Below are 21,937 nucleotides of genomic sequence, written 5' to 3'. Positions count from 1 at the left end.
CTCTCTTTCTCTGTCTCATTTTGCGACACTCGCTTTGTGCGCCACAGTCAATATTAAATATTTACTTTACAACTTAAAAATGCTGACAAAACACATATTTTGTTACCTTTTACATATTTTGCATACTTAATGCAATGCATGTGGCTGGCCTTAAGTTAATTATCAGCATCCACATAATTGCAGTAGAGTTGGCTCTTGAGTAAGTGCGCTTGAATTTCAAATGAAAATTGATTCGGCTCGCATTGTGAGCCCGGGCTGAGGCGCCGTTTTGATTATTTATGCCTTTAGCCCCGTTTCGAGGCCAGTGCACTCAGTCGGCGAGCAGAGCGGAGCAGAAGCAATCATGGCCAAATGAAATCACTGAAGCGTCCTTCGAAAGGCATCCTGGCTGCCCATTCGCTCGCTCAAAAGCAAATAAATGTATCCAAACAAAAAATACGATAACGGGTTGGCATGCGAGCCGAGTTAAGTCGACTCGAATAGCCGCATGTGAGCTGGGTTTCTCTTCTTTTTTTCGGGTTAAAAGAACTGAGTGAGTCCTGTGGTCTTGGCTTTTGCACAAACACATCTGAGCCTTTTACGAAAAGCCAGAAAAATTCGCGTCGGCGTATGATTCACAAAGCGCATTTAATATATTTCTCTTAATACTGTTGCCAGTAAACTGATATTCGTCATTCCCTTTTGAATTTCCATTATAAATTGATGAAACTGAAAGGAAATAAAGCCCACAAGTGCATGTCGAAAATATATCCTTAACACATCAAAGAGCTGCACAAAGGGAAGAGTCCTGAAACTGCGTATATTGTTTGAGAAAATTTTATAAATATAAAAATCTAAAAAAAGGATGCACACAAATTAATATACATATATATTTTAAAGGTTTTTTCTTTTCTTTTATTTTTGAATATTATTAATAGTATATAATTTAATAATAATTTAATATATAATAATCCATACTGCATAATTCCAAATATCATTATTTTAATCATTACTATACTACCGATGATTCATGTTTTAGTGTCTAATTATTTCTATTCTATTCTATTCTATTCCATTTCTATTGCTCTATTAAAACATTTTTATTTCTTTATTATAATAAAATTTAAAGCAATTAGTTGCATTTAAAATTTTTGAGCATATAGTTTAATTAAGTAATTAATTTTTAATTAATTAATTAATTTTTTTTTTTTTTACAATTAATATATACAGATGAGCACTGAAAGGGCTTCACGACTGACCAACACGAGCTGAATACCTCTTCGACTGCAGTCGGATGCCCCGACTTTGTAGAGTACCCTGAACTCGATCAAGGCCCGAACTCTACTCTTCGGCTTTGCTCTAAGAAATCAGAGTTAACTTTTACATTCGATCATACAATGACGAACACAAATACAAATACTTTCTGCTCTACAAAGCATTCGAGCGAATACCATAAGGCATTAAATACTCAACTTAACTGCTCCTCTTTATGCTCTTCCATATGGATATAAATAATTGCTTAGCATCGCTGTTAGTTAAATGTCAGATGAATGTTAGATGTATGATAAGATAAACAGTCAGATAGGCAGATGGACAGACTGATGATTATGATGAAGAATGGAACTGCTAATTGCCTGGGTAAGAAAGTATATATAAAAAATAAATCACTGCTTATGTAAGCGATAAAATATAATTTGATAACCTCTTCAGCTTCAGTTTCTGCAATTGCAGTATAATTAATAAATTATAATTATGATGCTATGAGGATGTGATTAAAGTGCAATTCAATGTGGCACATCTTAAGCCGTTGCCAATAAAAGCAGCGACTGCTTGGAGTACCCGCGTGGCAAGAGCGACTCTATATTTACAGCATATACATTCCAAATGGAATTATAAAGTTTAAAATAGTTTGTGAATTGAGTTCAAGCTGAGGATGGAAAGAGATTACAAAGCTCCGCTACAGCCTGTAGAGAAGCCATGGGCTAACTCCATTGATGTGCATTAATCCGACTGGGCACACTGAAGCTTGACCAATCGCATCGGGGGTCCGCTACGAGGCTGCTTGATAACCCACATATCTGAGCCCCCATGGATATGATAAAAAGCACTTGATTGCCAAAAGCAATGCTGGAACCTATTTCTGGCTTCGCTTTGCAGCTATAAATAAAAACGCAAGAGATAAATAAATAAAAGAAAAATAAATACAAGTAATTGAGTGCAGTCAACAATAAAAGTGATTTCTGCTTGTGTGGCCATGTGTGTGTGTGTGTGTATGTGTGTGGTTTTGTCTGATTACAGTTAAAATACAATAACACACACATACACACACACACACACACACACACACACACACATATGCATGCGCTGCTAGGGAATAGAAATAGCCAAAAGGCAAAGCAAGGCCGCCCATTGATAACATCCAGAGGAACAACTTTGTTGGCCTGTCTCAACAGGATCTGCTGCTGCTCCCCCTGCTGCTCCCCTGCTGCTCCTCCAGCTGCTATTCCAGCTGCTGCCATTCCATCTCCGCTGCTAAGTGCGCTCGTCTCTCGCTGTGGCCATAAACTTTTAAAGTTCGCAATTCAATTTCAATTTGCGCAACAAACGTGTGCATCGCATGCTGTGTCCGTCCGTCCAGGCGGGCTCATAGATTGCATATATACAAGCACATACACACATATATTTATTTGTATGTATTTACGCATATACATATACAAATAACGTACAAATCGTAATAACAATAATAGGAGCAGAAACCTCTGGCAGCTGCGGGCCAACTGCCATGCCCAATCAAGTTTCAAAGTGCAAGTCCTGCTTGGGTGGGGGGCGAGCAACAAATTGGCGAAGGGGCATGCCATAAGTATAGAAATCGCTTTGGTGGGGGCAGTGCCATCAAAATCGTTGTTGGCCATCGCATAAATTTGATTTGTGTTGCACATAAAAACGCAAAGAGCGCTAAAAAAAAAAAAAGGAGAAAAGGGAGAAGAGAAAAGGGAAAGGAAATAGCTGACACAGACCGGGAACATTTTACGTGCTTCGTCGAAAGGAACCTGTGACGACCGACAGTTTTTTTTTTTTTTTTTATTATTATATCTAAGCAAAGCAAGTAATTACAATCTTATTAAGTTTGCCAAGCATAAAAGCAGCATCACAAATTGATTTTCATAGAGCGACCAGAGAGGCAAACAGTTTAAATTACATTATTATGCAAGTTTCTGATAGTGTTTCTATTTTTATTTTAGATACAAAAGTGCAATATTATAGTTTAATTAAATTTATACAATAATGAAATATAAATTTTAGACAGAACAATTATATATGAATTAAAATATTTTTTTACTTTTTAGTTAAAATTTAAAATACTATAGAATTGGGTTATAGCGGATTACGTTACGGTTATTGCGACGAAAATTCTGCTCCCCGAACAAACTTGTGTGAGCAAACCTATATGAATATAGTGTCTTCTGGGTATAACGACGGTTCCTTGAGTGTGGTTATAAATTTATTTTATTTATATACTTATTTTGAATATTGCTAATGCAATTTTTGCTGCTAAATTCTTCAATTTCTTTTGAGCAGAATTTTAGTAATCGTTTTGTTTTTTTTTTTTATAAAACTATATTGATATAGATTCTTCAGAAAACTGTCAAAATGCACAATAGACATAGTTATATATTCTGATTTATCTTCTGACAATTGTCTACAGTCAATATAGATATAGTAATATTAATATATTAATTCATTATTATCTATTGTCACATAGTTGGTCATTTAATCTAGTCCATCTATCATTCCTTTCAAATATTAGAATGAGTTAATTCTCCTATTAAGTGAATGTTAAACTCCTATATTTATTTTTTTGACAAATAAATACATAATATATGTATATAACCTAAATTTCCACAAAAAGTAGATACAAATCTCATGTTCCTCAAGCATATATTTTTCATTTTTCAATTATCGGTTTACAGCTACTGCAAAGGAGGTCATAAGCCCACTAAAGCACTGTCGTATGCCCGCCCAGTTTTTGGGCGCCTCTTGCGTGTGCCTCGGCTATATCGTTCGAGTATTTGGATAGCTCACAGGGCGCCACACCCATTGCGAGCTCAAAACTAAGCCGAGCCAAATGTAATGGAACAAAAATAGTTTATTTTGTAAGCAGCGAGCGTAGTGAAGCCCTTGGAAATGTTTTGAGGCAAGACTTTTTCTATTCTGCATTAAAATGGAAAAAAGGAAATGTTTTAAAGGAAAAGCGGATTTTGTATTATGGAAACTTTGCATATTACCTAACGGCTCCATTCGAAGCACTATTAAATTCAGTGCAGTAAAAAGGGAAAGAGTTAATTGCTTATACAGATTAAAGTCTAATAAATATTATATATTCGAAACAATTTTACTTGGCATTAGACTTGCAGCCCTGACAAATGCTGAAGCCCCAGGGGAGTGTTAAGAGAGAAAACTTGCCACAAGTTGCACGAACAGCTCGACGCTGAGCAGAGCTAGAATAGCCACGGGCAAGAAATTATGCAAACTGAAAATGCGATTCACAATCAGGGCACAAAGGCGCAAACTGGCAGTTCAGCTAACGGGGGTCCAGTGATAATCGGGCTAAGAAAAGCTTTTGGTAAACGCATTTCTCAGGCGCTGGAAAACTGTTGCTCGCCGCCCAGCAAAACTGCGATACGCTCAAAGGCATTCACAGTGACTTGTAAAATTGGCGCCACTCTCCATTCGCTGCTGGGTTTCTCTGCCAGCTTGCCACGCAACAATTTAATAAACACGCCAGCAGAAGCAGCTGAAGCAGCCGAAGAAGAAGAAGAAGAAGCAGAAAAAAACTTTGCTGAGTGCTAAACAGGGCTGGGCATTGTGCGTTGGGTGTGCCCCGCTCACCTGCACCGCCCGATGCAGGTGAGCATAAAGTTAGCTACTTGATGGACTCGCGTCTGGCTTAGCCTCAGCGTTGAATGCAGCGTTGCCTTCCTGTGAAGGAGAAGTTGAAAGAAATTCTCAACTTTAAATTGAAATTCGTCATTTTTATTTATTTCGACGCCCATACACCTACATCAAGGCGTGGCCACACTCACCAGGTGCTTAATGAACGGTTTCGCCACACGTACCACTCGCACCACTCGGGCTATAAAAAGAAAAGTTGCCTATAAAAAATATCATCTGCCGTGTTATTGTTTCTGTCTGTGCTCGCTCTTTTTTACTTTTTCCTTATTTTTCTTTTCGCTGCCTCCTCTTCTTCCTTTCGAATGGTCATGGGCAGCGACAGGCGCACAGCGTAGGCTTCGCCTTAAGTTACATAAAAGTCACCGATGATTGCCATAATAATTTATCAGGGTAGCTCTGCGTGGACGTCGCCGTTGCCAGCAGTTGAGAAAGTGTTTGGTAAATTGATAAAATATTGCTGATGCTGACAGCCGATGCGTATGGAGTATGAAGTACGCAATGCGCCCTTGATTGATGATGCGAATGCTACTCCATCGGCGGCCTTCATATTTAATTAGATCGAGTGGGAAGCTCCATTACGGCGATGAGAGGGCATCCTCGCTACTTAAATGCCTAATCAGTTGATTGCAGTCCATAGAAAATAGTGCAACGGTAAATGATCGATATAGGGCAGATTGAAGCTACTCAATTGCATATAAATTGAATGATTCCAAGAAGTGCCCAAGAAATATTTATAAATATATATTAAGCTGATTGAAAATTTCCTGAAAACAATTTTCCGTATGAAAATGCAGCAATATTTTATTTTATTTTATTATGTAAGCAATCGATTGAAATTATTTATATTAGAGCTCTTACAGTGCACTAAAAATGGTATATCATTAAAGAGACTTAATACAGAGCTTGCCATGATCTCTATCAGTATGTGTACAGACTGGACTCACTGTATGTGAGTGTTTGAGTTGCCATTGCCAATCGCCTTTTGCTGATTCGATTGTGGAAATGTAAACAATTTTTTGGTTTCCTGTAAATCGTTGGCAAAGCATACACAACACATACCCACACACCCACACACATAGATATGCGCACAGAGCAGATATATATTCACACGTCAATCGAGTTGTTTTTTAAATTAAATTTTGTTCGTTGTTGGTTTTTTTTTTCCGTCGAATTTTTTTTTGTATTCCCATTGATTGCAGAAAATAAACAACAAGCTCTGGGAATACTGTGAAACTGTTGAGCTGCTTCGGCTGCCGCCCGATCTCTATCGAGCTGATGCCGACAATAAAATAAATATGATACCAGCCGGAATAGACGGCGAGCGCACTAACCAAATATAGAAAGAGCATGGCGATTGAAACAACTTTCACTTTTCTATGGCTCGGTCGGTCGTTTCGCTTTTTGGTGGGCTGAGGGCTGGGGGCTGGGGGCTGGGTTTCAATTTCCCTTGATTGAAGTTATCTTTGCAGCACGCACTGAAGCACCTGGCGAGTCCAGGCAGCGCGTTCCGGAAACGATGGCAATTAAATTGATTGCAGATACCATTAGGCCTGAGAGTAAGCTAAATGTTTCAATTTAAGTTCCTGAGCTCATTTTCCATGATTGAATGCTTCAAGGTGCTGGCCAGGGGGCTGTCGCTCTGAAAACTTTTGCTCAGGGGACTTGATAGGATAAGCAGCGCTTTAACCACAATCTATTTACATTTTCGCTTGCTATGGCAGTGACACATTAACTTTTAATTGAATTGTGAGCCATGGCTGTTTGTTATTGTCCCCTCCCCACGTCCACAATCCTTTCGGCAACAACATTACTGGCAATTGGTAGCGCCATTTCGGCAGAGCTAACGACTTCCCGTTATGGGAACATTTCAATTTCCTGTGTCCTGTGCGAAAAATTAATACCAAATTCGAAACAAATTGCCAAAAGTCGAGCTGACTCGAGGTTCTTGTCAATTGACAACCAGCCAGGAAGTAAAGGATGCCAGAATGTCAGACGGTTGGGTGTGGCCTGGTCTGGTCTGGCTTGGCTTGCTCCTGCTGCTGCTGCTGCTGCTGCTGCTGCTGCTGCTGTGTCCCCACTACAGCTGATATATAAAAACATTTTTGCCAAAATATGCCCGCAAACCTCAACAACATTTCGACAACGGCAGCACATCAAAAAGTTGCTGTAGGGCGTAGCGTGGGGGGTGGTCGGTGTAGCCAAGAATCCACTTTCTACCCACAACATAATAATGGATGTGTGTGGGTGTGTGTGTGTGTGCTGGCCGGAGGTGAGGTGGCGTTGGGTGGCCCTGTGTCTGGCATTTAGCAGCATAGCAGAAAATCAATGTTACCAACAACAACATGGGCAAATAACAACATTGACATCGTGTTAGAGAAGCAGCAGAAGCAGCAGGAGCACCAGCAGCACCAGCAGCAGCAGCAGGAGCCGCAGCAGCAGCGGCAGCAGCTTGAACAGTCACCTTGTGGTTCGCGAGTCAAGGAATTTGTTTCAGTTCTTTTGTCGTCTTAGGCGCAATTTAAATTTATAAGCCATAAGACTGCCAAGCGGATATTCCAGCGTACATTGTACGCATTGCCCACTTTTATGGCAGCCAGCCATGCCATAAATTAAATGGCCCTGCAATAAAAGCCAAATCAATTTGAGCGTAAAATCGATTTTCACTTTTCTCATTTCAGTTCTTTCCATGCTTGCGCCTTGCCCATTGTCCCAATCAATAAATTCTGCAGCAGTTAACGCTGCTCCACCTCAACTGCAACAGGTTATGGCCGTGTGTAAATTCGCTACTAAATCTGGTATTGCGACTGCCACCTGTCCTGATTAATGCGAGCCCAGCTCCGAGCTGAGCAGCAGCAAATGGCACGAATGAAGTGTGATTTTCACTCTAATTGAAGTTGGGCCTGGACAGCGCTTGAAAGGCACTCAGACAATGCTCTACTCCTGCTCCTCCTGCTCCTCCTGCTCCTGCTGCTGCTGCACTAGTTGCATATCCAAGACTGTTGCAGCTGTTCGTAATGCTGCAAATGCAAATTCGCTCAAGATTATTTAATGCTGGATTCTCGTAGTAAAGTTGAGTTGTTTCCTTTTAATTAACGTCCATTGTGCATTGCGCTTGCCAGCTTACGAATCACATCTGACTGCATTCCGAATATATCTGTATATCTCTAGATGTTTATACAATGAACACAGCATTGCCTTTTGTTGGCAAAGTTGACAAAAGCATAATCAGACCTCAATCAAGTCATTTAGAATCGATACTGGCATACATATATATCTACAGATATATAGCTCTTCTATTAGGTTCAACCGAATTGATAGCAATGTGGAACTCGCTCGTTTGGAAATCTCATATCACATTGTGACCCATTGATTACATTTGCCTAATTACCTGGCAAGCATATGCAGAGTAATTAAACTGAAACAGAGGTACAATTCCTATTGAAAGTTCAATTAAATTGAAAGCAATGTGAACATTCTCAAATGAGTCCCATAAATCTCATATCACCATGTCTTCCAATTGGTTTGTAATTGTCGAGTAACAATCAAGGATGAGCAGAGTAATTATATAATAATTATAGAAACAGAAAAAGAAAAAGAATAATAATTATAGAACTCTTTAAGATTCAATCAAGTTGAAAGCCATGTAGAGCTTTCTCTCTTAAATCTCATATCATTGTGCCTTCCCACTGATTTGTAATTGCCGAGTAATTGTCAAGGATATGCCGAGTAATTAAATAATAATTATATAAACAGAATGAATTCTCTTCTTTAAGATTCAATAAAATTGAAAGCAATGCAGAGCTTTCTCTCTCTTGAATCTCATCTATTTGTGCCTTCCCATTGATTTGTAATTGCCGAGTAATTGTCAAGGATATGCCGAGTAATTAAATAATAATTATAGAAACAGAATGAATTCTCTTCTTTAAGATTCAATAAAATTGAAAGCAATGCAGAGCTTTCTCTCTCTTGAATCTCATCTATTTGTGCCTTCCCATTGATTTGTAATTGCCGAACAATTAACAAGGACATGCTGGGTTCCATTGAAGCCATGTGATGTCTGCTCATCAAGGATGTTTTTCATTCCTGCCTATCATCGTTTTTAATTTGCTCATCTATGGCAACGAGCGACGACTGGAGCGAGGCTTGTCCAGCTGAAATAGCACTGGTTGGCCACTGGGGCATACGACGGGCAGCAACTAGTGCAAATTGTTGGCCATCTATTCACATCTGGCGTTGACAATGCCATTTCCGGACAACTTCACAGTGCTCAGTGCTCAGTGCTCAGTGCTCAGTGCACGAAAAGTAAGTGAAGGTGGAGGTGGCTTGGTATTCCATTGTAGAACCGTGGGCGGGCCGTTGTCGTTTCCCCTGGCTGTCATAGGGCGCCAGCCTACTTGCCTGCTTACTCGGCTGTCTTTTGACTTCCGCCGCTCCCAGTCAGAGGGAGACATCAGCAATTAAAGATTAAAAGTAACAGAAGTTTGCTCCCGAAACTTGAACAGTTGCTCAGGTCTGCTGAGGCCGAGGAGGCTGGCAAGGCTGGCACGGCTGGCGAGGCTTATTAATAAAGCTCCAGGGGCGCACATGTTGCAGCTGGCACGGTTACTGTCTAGAGATTGTTTTGCCTTGCGTTTGGTGCAATTTTAATTGCATTATGCCTGTGGAAATTGCAGTCCTGTTGCGTCTTGGCACACACAGAAGTTTTAATTGATGTCACAGCTGATGCACTTGGCGTCCAGCTAGCGCTCTGGCCCGGATGCGAGCGAAACTCCCAGCGTCTCCTTGTAGCTGGGCAATTTATCATTCGTGCATTTCCTGTGGCTCACTCTGCTTCGCCCCGCCTGGCGCCAGGCTCACACACTCTCCTGCACGGCCTGGACCACCCAACTTGCCGTGGGACTACAATGACAGCCATTCGCATCGACAAAACTTTAAATGGCATTTTAAATGACATCGTTAAAAAGCGTTAAGTACTACTTAACCAGCTGACCAGCTGACCAGCCCTTAACTAACGATCCGCATGTTGGTACATGCATGATTTTTATGTACAGTTATATATAGTTGTATATGTGCATATATATAATTTATAAAAAACTATCGCGTCCATTAACATTTCAGCGTTTGCAATTACTGACCGCAATTCGCATTATTGCAAATTAATAATTACACTGGCCAGCAGGATTTAGTTGGCATCAGAGAACAGTTTGGTGAATATGTAATTCAAGTAGAATATCAAATTCGAGCAGAATATAAAATTCGTGTAGCTCTGTCATAGAAATATAGTCCATTGCATTCACTGATCAGATTTACCTCGCTCTCTTCAGATCTATGATTATCTTATAAGCAGGTGTTTGTCAATAGATGACATGTAGGTGGCAGAGAGAGATTTGTTGCTAAATTCAAAACTGAATTTGAAGTAGACGAGTAATACTTTAATCAACCATAAGAGTCCAGTAGCAATATATGTCAATACATTCAAGATCTGAAACACTCTGATTTTTTGCTGTTGGCCTGTGTAATTGAATCCAGATGTCATAAATATTTCGTCAGTCTGTGTTCTGCTGACGCAGCATTCGATGTGAGAGTATCAAATTGAACTGATTTATCGCGCAATTTAAATAAACACATGCCGTTACACACGGTAACACGATTGCGTGTATTGCCAAATTTGATGGATTTGCATGTCCTAAGAGTATCGAGCTGCTGCGTGTCACATTCGCCAATAACAACATTAACAACAACAACAAAACGAAAAACCCAATCCAAGGTTATCTTTTGGGCAGGTCTAAAAGTTGAGCAGAGAGAGCATTCATTAGGGAGTGAATATGAGGACACATTTAACGCTTTGCCACGTGAGTTTTCGGTTACAGATTCGGTTTTTGTTTTCAATACAAATTTTGCTGCTTTAATACGATTTGATGCGAATTGAAAGCTGCAATTTAATTTGCGAATTTATGCAGCCCGCATGTCTCTGTATTAATTTAATTGCAGTTGTAGAAAAATATTTTTAAAACAATCACGATCAATAGGCAGAAAATAATTAATAGTAATTGAGCTTATGGTTAATTAACTCAAGCTAATATTTGCTGTATTTAATGAACAATTAATAGAATATTTATGTGAAAGCTAAAACTTGAAGTTAAAATATTATAAAATAAATAATAAATGGAATAGTCAATTTAATTAATTTTTAGAATAATTGAGGAAAGACAAAACTCTAAAATAATATAATGCCGATGCTAATCTGATGCATTATCTTCAATTTAATCTATTCTTTATTCTCAAGTTCAACCCATTGAGCATAATTCACTTAATTGGTTTATAAAAATTTTGTTGAATGCGTATAGCTTAAAGTTTTAAGCTACGCAACGTCTCACCCTCTTCGTGTCGTTATATTATACAAACATTATTCATAATCTCCAGCAAGCCTTTGACGTTTTTATCGGCTATTTCACAACGCGAAAAATCTTTGCTGAGACATTTAATCCCCAATTAGTCGCATAAAATGAAATGACAAGAGCATCAAAAGCAAACAACATCGTATAATTTTCAGAGATAGAGAACAAATGTATGTATAAATAGCATAATACATATTTCGCAATTTACGATGGGGAAATCAAAACTTAAAACTCATTGAGAGAAATTTAGCTTAAAGAAAATTGCATAAATTTAGTTTTAGCTAAAGGAAAGTTACGGAAGTGAAATCTTGGCTAATAAAATCTTAATATTATCTTGATATTAAGAGCTGGCACCTTTTAATTGTCTCTGGAATTCATTAATTCAAGACCAAATTATCTACAGAGCATCAGTTGTATCTTTTATCTTTGTAGAGCATTTTGTAGTCAGTATCAGCCGACTGCAATATTCTGCCTTGTAATTGTGAGCAATGAACAAATATGAAAGAAAAATAAAATAAACATTGCGTACCTGCACAATTGAGACTGAGCACAATGTCAATTGACGACCTTGCACACAATGGCAGTTCGACCCACACACACACACACACGCACACGTACAAATATATTTATATGCAAAACAATATATATTTATAGAGCTACGCATTGAAAACGAGACAAAGGAAAATACGACGCTGAGAAGAGCAAAGTAAAAGGAGCAAAAAATATATAGAGACCAAATTGACTGGCAGAATCCTTTAAATCTCCTTACAGAGGTAACCATCGTGTTTTTTTTTCTCTCTCTCTCTCTCTCTCTAGTGCCATCAGACACTTTTTGACCTTCGTCCAATTTTTAGCACTGGCGGAACGGATTTTCGTTTGCCCTTGTTGTTTTTTCTTTTTTCGCTTTACGCATTCGGGATATGTACTCACCGATTGTGTAGGTGGCGCCGTCCACAGTAAATGTCGCCGCTTTGCATTTTTTGAAAAAGCGCGATGCGAAATCCAGTGCAGAGTTTTTCAAGCTCGAGGAGACGCGACGTATGGGTGAGTCCGGGCAGGATGTGGCTGCCATTGGCTGCTCCATGGCCAGCGCACAGCTAGTCACCGTGTTGTCGGCGCTCAACCGCGCAGTTAGCACAGATGTGGCCAAGGTTGGAGCAACAGCTGCAACAGCTGAAGCTCCAGCTTCCATTGCCATCGGAGTTGCTGCCTCTGCCTCTGCTGGTGCCTCTGCTGGTGCCTCTGCCTCTGCTGCTGTTGTCGAGGTAACTGGCGTGGCTGCACCGGGCGCCACGCGTCGTGGTGCATTCGACAGGTTCGACATTTTGCACGCGCGCTTGATTTTTGCTTTATGCTCGGCTGCGCACTGGACAATCACTCTTCCAATTTGGCACACATTTTGTGGGGCTTCTTAGATATGTTAGACACTCAAAAGCTACGCATGGAAATTGGCCATTAAATCGCCGTACAAAATCCACCCCCACCCAAAGCCAATCTACTGCAATTAACTGAGCCAAATTGACAGCCTGATAAAGTTTGCCCATGCCCATGCCCGAGGGTGGCTTTGACAGTTCTCCAAAAAGTTAACAAAAACTGGCTCATGTCAGTTTTTGAGATATTGATTCAATATACGCCAATTTTATTTAAATTACTTTATGCGCTCAAAAACTAAAATTCCATAAATATTTTGTAATTTATGAAAGCCTTATCAGTGCTCTAAGAAGCCCTGCTATTTAAGCAGGGTTTAAATAACGCTCTGGTTAAAAACATAAATTTTTTTTTAACACTTTCCCTCATCTAACTCTAAATGAAGTAACTAATTTTTTTTTTATAAAAATAATATATAAACATTTCGGCGGCTTCAGCTTTACTTGTATAATCTAAGCCCTTAAGCCTCTTTTACACATGGCATGCAATAGGAGCCGGAAAAATAATTATGGGGCTTAAAATTATTTAAACATTGTTAATCCTGCTTAGAATTTTGGGATGCCTTCATATCCCTTCATCTACCCTCACTGACTGCAATTTCAATTTGCTGCATGAATATTTCAGAATTATTGAAATTACAGAAAAGTCTCATACGATGAGGAGCTGAGTTTGTTAGATGATGATGATTATGCTAATGATGATGATGAGCGCTCAATAAAAATATTATTATCCGGAATACACAAACATACACAGAAAGATAGACAGGTGAGGCGGCTGTGGCAAGTGATTTTACTCAACTGATGAAATTACACTAGAGTGTTTGTTGTTGTTGTTGTTGTTGTTGTTGTTGCTGTTTTTGTTGGCCTAGCATATGCCTCACTCTAAAATGCGACGAATTAAAGTAAATTGCTTGGAAATAACCGCTACACTCACACAAGCACAGATATATTAAACACCCAGGCAGACGTACATATAGACAGACAGACAGAGAGAGAGAGAGAGAGAGAGAGAGACAGAGGGATGCAGAGAGGGACGAACAACCACAGCTGTATAAAACAGAAAATGAGTGGCTTTCGGTTGCTGATTGTTCAAGTATCTATTGTTGCTGTTGTTGTTGTTGTTGTTGTTGTTGTTGTTGTTGGTGTTCTTGTTGGCTGTGGCTGCCTATCGCCAGCGTATTGTGATAATGGCATTCAAATGTATACATTAAAGTCTGCCATAGCCGGGGCATGGGATTCACTCGGTAAAATGTGGCTTCGGTTGCCCAGTTTGCTTATCGCTCGCCGCAGAGGAAGGCGTCAAAAATTGCCACATAAAAATGTTAAAATGCCGCAAATGCTTTGCAAAAGACAATAAAAATAAATGTGAGCGAGCGGGAAGCACCAAGACAAGTCATCCGACTTGATAAACGCTGTATTCCATCCATTGCAGCAGTTGGATTTAGGGCTGGCGATGCCAAAGATTACTCGGCCTTTTCATATACCTTCAGGCAGTCTATAAATTATCTGTGAAAATTCGTCTATTAGCATAAGGGCTTATTATGAGTGTGTCTAAAATCTGATATGATATCTAATACATATACAAGATTTATGGTAGCCGATTCGATTTAGTCAATCTAAAACTATTTTAATGTTTTTATTTATAGATATCGTAACAGATATTATATATGTATTAGTATATTAATTAGTTAGTCATTGCAGATGTTCGACATTTTTTCATTTTTATTTAGTGCTCAATTTATAAAGTTTTCTTATCTATTTATTTTCAATTTTTTATTTTTTTCTGTTCTATGCTTTTTTCTATTCTTTTCCGAGTCTTTCTGCGTAATAATTTTTCTAAACAAGAACCTCTTTGGCTTAACTGAAGTGCTTCACGAGTAATTAAATTAAATGCAACTAAAAAAAACTTTTGCTGATGCTGTTAATTGCAGCTAATTTAAAGTGTAGACTCTGCTTGGACAGTTTTTTATTTTTATTTATTTATTATTATTATAATTTTTTTTATTTATTAATTTTTTTGCAAATTATCTGCAATTATGCGGCTCTCATTGTGAATGCACGTAATTTGTGTATATTCAAAAATGCTGCTCATCGGAAGCGTTGCCTACTTTGAGGCGTTGCGGAATGCCCAAAGGAAACTGTCAAGAATTTTCTTGTTTGAAGGCTCGCCGCGTTCATTACTACGCAGCTACGCAGCCGCTTCTTTTTCTCTGCAATCTATTCACAGGAATGTGAGGACAGCATCACGTTTTATATTTATTCTCTAGCTGTCTGTCTGTCCCCGTCCACAGCTGTCTTTATGTCTGCAACTGTCTGTAAATGTCGTGCAACTTGTCGGCGCGTCTCATATGATATGAACATATCATGGCGTGGGAATTTTAACACCTTGTTGCCATATAGTTCAAGCTGTGCGTGCGTGCGCGTGTGTGTGTGCGTGTATGTGTGTCGATACGGTAAAGAAGCACGCGAAAAAATGTAATGCGAAGCCATTATGGATTTTCTTCCTCTCTTATTCCCCTTCTTTGGCTGCAGTTGTTGCTCCTTTGCCAGCTTTTACCTTGCTTTTTGTTGTATTATAATAAGTTGTAGTTGGACGCTTTTCAGCTCAAGCGTTCAGTTCTTCGCCGAGTTTTGGCTTGCCCTTGGCCCTGGCTGGGTTTCTACCTCGCCATCCCAGGTTCATTGCGCAATACTAATTAATACCTTTGGGCGCCTAGGGGGAGTGTGTGTGCTCAAGTTCGTAAAGCTCAGTGGCTTGGATAAGCCGGATTGGCTTTAATTTGGGAAATTCATTCTAAAATATTTAGGTCGCAAATACCCAGAGTGCAAGGTCACGCCCAGCCATGTAATCGGAGTAGATAAAAGGCGGCGCTTTTTATTAAATAAAATACAAAGAAGACAACACAGAGAAAAAACGTATAAATTTAGCAAATTAGACTACATCAGTCGGGAGGCCGGATAACAGCTACCAGAGATGGAGTCGAAATAATTTAATATTTATATAATCTGAATTCGCTATCCATTCAACATTTGATTTGATCTCATCAGCTGTTAATGCTACACCATTTTTTAGGAGCTCCTTTTCAGACCAGTGAACAAACTCTTTCATTTTGAATGCCTACTGGGTATATTTAGAAAAAACAAAAAACAAAAAAGGAGTCGGCTGCCCATTGATGCCAACTGCTGCTGCCTTTGATTTGCGTTGAGAATAATCAACTCAGTTGGAAACTTTTGCCCGAGCCCTAAAATTGTTTTAGATGCCCAGCGAGAAGTATGTCAAAATAAAATTGCTGAGGAAGAAGAACTGAAGCAACAGGATTAGCAACAACAACAACAACAACAACAACAACAACAACACGCACACACAGACATATAATATCAGAGTCAGATTTGAGGCAATGGACAAGGGTTAAGCAAAGGCAAATTGCAAATTGTCGTTTAGGCCAAGCAACTTGTCTGTCTGTGTGTGTATGTGTGTCTGTGTGTGTATGTGTGTATATATATATATACATACGAACGTAAAGAAAAATTTGAGCGGCTAAGAAATATAAACTTTGGGTGTATTTTGTGGCTTAAGTGTTGGCAGCAAACAACAACAACAACAACAACAACAATAATAACAATTGCCTGCTCTTTTCGTAAAGCTCTCTGATGTTGATACTTCACTGAATAACAAAGTTTAGCTAGGAAATAAAATTGATTTTTTAATTTTCTCAAATTATAAATAAATTTTTAATATAAATATATATATTAAACAATATATATTTCTAGCAATTTACTAAACTATATAATTTTATGTTATGTATGATAATTTCTGTAATTGAATATGCCAACATTTTATATAATAATGTTAAAAATTTTATAATTATATATCATCATTTCTGTAATGAAATATATCTACTCTTTATATAGCTGTTTGTTTATACAGAAATATCAATTTATTTATAGTCTCTATTGACAAAACGAAAATAGTTAAAGCTGAATATCAGAAGGAAAATAAACAGGTTACCACAAAAAATAGACAAAACTTCAGTTATTCTTGGCTGAAAATCAATATTTAGTGCTGGTACAGAAAAGGAGTTGCCATCAAAATAAGTTAAATGGGCACAAAAAATGTTATCAGCCCTTGATAACTAATTGTGACGTATGTCTGGGTCGGGCGATAGCTTTTATTTATTGCAATCAGAATATGTTTGTTTGGAAATTATCGTATGCAAATAATCAGTTTTGCAGACTGGTGTAATATTCTGAAATTGTATTTAGCCACACGCTGCGACCGCTTGCCCAAAAAGGGTTGCCCAAATAGATTGACTAAGCCAAAAAAGGGTCAGAACAGGCTAGCAGAGCTCGTGGGGCTAGCGGGGCTCGTGGAGCTGGCGGGGCTGCTTGATTTGAGCGTGCCACGCCCAGGGCGTATAAAAAATGACGAAAGCAAGCGCTGAGGCCGACGCTATGGGCGCCGTGGGGCACGGTTAACGTGCCCCCGTGCACCATATCATCATCATTGGGGCAAAGTGTTAATCCGCTTTTGTTTTTGTTTGGTAGCTGGTTACAAAAGTTGCCTTTGGGTCTGTGGGTCAGGTGACTGCTGGGCACTTCCGGGGTGTGTCTGGCAACACGCCGCTTTGTGTACCGTGTGTCTGTGTCTGCGTGTGTGTGTGTGCGTGTGTATCTATCTTTGTGCGTGTGTGTGTGTGTGTGTGGGCTTAGGTGTTGGCAGACCCATTTGACTGCTCTTCTCAGATTTATAGCAGTCCTCGTATTATTGTTGCTGCTTTCTGTTTTTTGGATATTTGTTCGGGTTACGTAATTGCAATTTAAATATGTTTAATGTAATTTAGTCGTCTGTCTGTCCAACATTTCCCTTCTGCCCTGTGGCACGTTCCATGGCTACGGACCTGGACAGGCTCTCTTAATTGACGAACATTGGGCTTTCGGCCAAAGAACAAATCGTTGAACAAATATTTGCAATTAGCATTAATTCCGCTCGCCTCACTTCGAATAGGCAACAGGTTCACATTTATCAGAGCTAAACGGGCTATCCTTTGATTGGCTCATGGCAACAAGTTGGCTAGGGCTGTGGTATCGGTGGAGTGCGCTAAGTTCACTTCGTCCAAACTCGAACACTCGAGCACTCGAACATTTGCTGCGATTAAATCTTTTGATAGTTTCATTAATTTCACACACCAAGACACTCGTGCACTCGCACGCTCAAGCACTCACACACTCAAGCACTCACACACAGAGGCAACACGAAAACTTCGCGAAGCATAACGAAACGATTCGTGAATTATATTAACAATCGTGCTGGCTTCCTGTTGCCTGCGCTGGCTACCTTCCGGCAAACGTGTTGCCAATCAACTGGCAGCAACAGCAGCGAACAGCAAATCACTTCCTTCGCTCCAAGTCCTGCAAGAGAGTGGAAGCTCTGCAAGAGCCACGTTGCATCAATCAAAGCTGACGAAAGCTCGCACCAAAAGAGAAAGAGAGAGGGAGAGAGAGACGGAGCGCGTGCTGAAAGAGAGCGTGTGTGCGAGCAAACAAACGTTGCTCATAGCAGTTGGCATTGAAATTATATTGAGAGTCCAAGTCGTTTTTATTTGTATTTTAAACAACACAGCATATATACAACTATCTTCCAACTAAAACCATAAATTAAAGAGTAAATAAATAGTCTTTCTTAAAATTGTGGGATATTTGGGCAAAGCATAATTAATAGTTCTTCTATAATTCCTTCTCTGATTTGTCCCTGAACGCTTATCAGTTGCATCCGCTTGAATAAAATAACTATTGATTTACAGTTGTCTTTGGCTGTTACCTTCAGCAACAGCTGACTGGCTAGCGCTCTCTTTGAATGGAAAGCTTTTCACCACACGCAAGCACAACAGATGATGCCGCCAACAGACGCCTGATGGCGCCACTGTTGAGCAAAGATTAATTTGCCGCTGTGTTTGGAATGCTTATGGTGCGACATTTTATCGCATTAGATATTATATATATCTAGATAGTAAAAAGAACTGCACAGATTTATAAAATTGAGAGTTGCAATATATTTCTATTTGAAAATTATATGCTTTCTCTTAGTGTATGACAAGCTAATTTGCTGTCGAGAATAAACATAAATGAAGTTTCTTTTGGCGTATTCCTGAAAATATTCGACAAACTCTGTACATCATTCATTACATGAATGAGCTACAATAAATAATTATTTAATTTAACTTTATGGACCTACTTACGGAATACTTAAAGCTTTATTTATATACTTATATATAGTTGGTAAACGCTGGGGTCGAATCGCAAGCGGGATTATTGGTTGGTAAAATATTTGGCACGCCAAATCTCAGCGCCTCGTCTCGCTCGGCGAAAGATATATATTGACAAATGCTCTAAGCAATGGCAGACGAGCCCTGCGTTATTTATATCGCCACAACTCAGACGTGCCTGACAGAAAAGGAGCAGACGATGGTGGAGCCAGTGCCCCAACTCTGCCCAACTCTGTCCACCATTCCCACGTGCCCTCCGCGCAGATTCTGCAGGTGTTTAGTTATTTATGCCTTGTCACACATACCACTTCACACATTTTATTACACGTTCAGGTTCCTTGCATAAGTATATGTATGTATATATTTGCGTGGGTGTGTCTGTGTGTAAAACAAAGCGCTGTGTGAAGCGGAGCCAACAGCGCTCGTAAAGGCTTCGACCCCAATCCAAATGGCAAACGCACTTTATCATTTCGCACGTGAATAGAAATTCCAGGACAAATAAATGTGCATATAAAACAATTTAAATATTTCCTTTATTGTTGTCCATCGTAGTGATTTAACTTTAAGTCCAATTTAATTTTCAGCTTACAAACTAATGTGTTAAGTACTTGAGGTAAGTAATATTTTAACTCCCATTAGATGACATTAAAGAGACATTGTTAAAATGCAATTACGTTAATATATTGTATGTACATTTCTCTCGAAATATTCCCATTGACGATTGCAAGAATTAACCATTCAGCACAATGTTACGTCACATTAATAACAAATTTATTCAATACAAAAATGACACTCAACTTGTATTGGATCAGCTACTTTACTCTCTCGCTCACGCTCTCTCACATTACTATGACACTTGGCAGTCAGTCGCTCTGAGCAACTTACTATGAACTATGCGTGTGACGCTCTGTTAAATAAATTTTTGCATGTGAGCAAATCAAAGAGTCACATTCACTTACGCATACACACACAGGCTAGGGAAGGAAAAAAGCGAAACAACCCAACAACAAAACAAGTCCGTTGCTAGTCGCTCGCAAATGAACTCAGTAAAGAATCAATGCAATCAGTTGCTCTCTGAGTGTGAGAATGAGTAAAAGGCATTTATTTGCAGACATCATCCAACAGTCGACAGTTATTAGCGAGGTATGATCGCTCGTGTGATCGAGCGAGACATCCGATGCTCTCGCTTTATACGGCGTAGTGAGCTCGACAGAGAGAAACGATACCTGCATCGGTCATTTATGTTGTGCTACTGCTCTCTCAAATGTTTGTATGTGTACATGTATGCATGCATGTAAGCAAGTGTGTGGTATCGAAGGAGAGATCTAATAGCTACATCAGCCCTTCATATGTATGTTTGTAAGCAGGTGTGTATGAAATTTTGCAAGTGAACTCAGTGAATTAAATTCTGGCATACTAATGTCAGTATGTGTGTTCCATGTGAAAGTTTTGCCTCCAGCTGAAATTCTTCTGTAATGCAAATCAAAAATTAATGCCACAATTATTGGCATATGGTAAGTACTATTACAGACCCAATTCACAAAGGCAACGTTGATTTAAAATTAAATATTTTACAGCCACGAGGCTGGTTGACAGCCGTTTGCATTGGCTTACGAAGCATTCAGCAAAGTTTCAAGTATGCAGTAAATTGCTTCGCTTGTGGCTTTGCCATGCGATGTGAGAGTAGTGAAAGGCAAAGATTGTTTACAGTATCGAGCTGACAAATGGCTATCAGGGAAAATAAATGTATTTACACACATGCACACATAGACACATGCATACATACATATGTATGACTGGATTTGCTAATAAGCATAAAGTGGAAGCTAAAGGAGGTCTGAATGGCTGGTATGTTAGGAAGCCGAGCGTCTTCTTATCTATGCAACTTTCACTATATATCTTTTACTCTATATATTGTTAAATATCACATATACACTCACACATCTAGAAATGCACACATGTATTTGAAATAAGCTGAACTCTGTATATGTACGTATGTATATGGGATACTTGTGTGCTGTGTCTTCTACAGACTATCATGACATTTGAATAATGTGAGCACATTTGGCATTTTATTATATTATCAGGCATTTTGCTGATGTGCTTACCAACCTACGCCACACCCACATACCGCTAGCTCGGCACGACAAGACCAAGAGCAACAACAAGGGCAAGACGCAACAACAACAACAACAACAATGCGAGGAGCATCTTGAGCTCTCGTGATGAAATTAAACTGTGACTCGCATTCCCTGCTGCTGCCTTTTATTTTGCCTTCACTATTATATTCTCATTCATTCGTCTCATTTTGCAGTTGCTTGGCATGGCCACGCCCCTGGCCTCCTTAGCGTCTTTCAAACATTTTCATTATTCTTTTTTTTTTTTTTTTTTAGCTTCACCAAAGAGCCGAGTAAAATTCGCCTCTAATTACCACATGGAACAAACTTGTTCATTGTTGCGCGCATAACAAATAAAAAACTTGCAACACATAAACTTTAAATCAGAATGTTACGTTCACACAGCGTGTGGCACTCGCAGGAGACACGGCATTCCACATGTAGACTAGTGAAAGGGTTCGCTCCTTCACTTCCATCCGGCAAGCCTATCTCAGATCTCTGTTATGAAAATATTCCCCATGCACAATGTAGTTATGTTAAACGCACGACTGAGTTGTGTTTCGCCTTGGCTTTTTTGAGTGCGCGCCGCATGCTCTTAACAATGCATTGCAACTTTGATTGCAACCATTAAAAAACCAAGCGCAAACTTGACGTTTTCCCAGCACGGAGAGAAAGAAGAAGAAACCCCCAACTACAAAAACTGAAATGGGGAGCATAATGAGCATAGCTCGCCGTTCAGCTGCAATGCGCAAGGTCAGTCAAGGACGACTTACAAAAATTGCTTCGTATTTTAGTTGTTT

General features: G+C 39.3%; 1 protein-coding gene across 2 annotated transcripts in view; it reads right to left on the bottom strand.

Annotated features, from left to right (window-relative positions):
- The window catches only part of LOC6577043 (calcium/calmodulin-dependent 3',5'-cyclic nucleotide phosphodiesterase 1), a 101,324-nt gene extending 83,227 nt beyond the window's left edge, over positions 1-18,097 (bottom strand). Inside the window, exons 1-2 of one of the 2 annotated variants that reach the window (XM_032728813.2) lie at positions 17,997-18,097; positions 12,261-12,765 (exon numbers count right to left, since the gene is read on the bottom strand). In XM_032728813.2, coding sequence (XP_032584704.1) covers positions 12,261-12,654 — 394 coding nt within the window. In that variant the 5' untranslated portion in view covers positions 12,655-12,765; positions 17,997-18,097. Of the gene's footprint in view, positions 1-12,260; positions 12,777-17,996 lie in introns of those variants that run through there. The other variant, XM_044008876.1, reaches the window with a different exon arrangement.
- Between the last annotated feature and the right edge of the window lie 3,840 nt (positions 18,098-21,937).

Source organism: Drosophila mojavensis, unplaced genomic scaffold (assembly GCF_018153725.1).
Source record: "Drosophila mojavensis isolate 15081-1352.22 unplaced genomic scaffold, ASM1815372v1 contig_36, whole genome shotgun sequence".
In the NCBI taxonomy this organism is placed as follows: Eukaryota; Metazoa; Arthropoda; class Insecta; order Diptera; family Drosophilidae; genus Drosophila; species Drosophila mojavensis.
The sequence above is the reverse complement of the archived record's forward strand: the minus strand, read 5'-3'. Positions and strand labels throughout refer to the sequence as shown.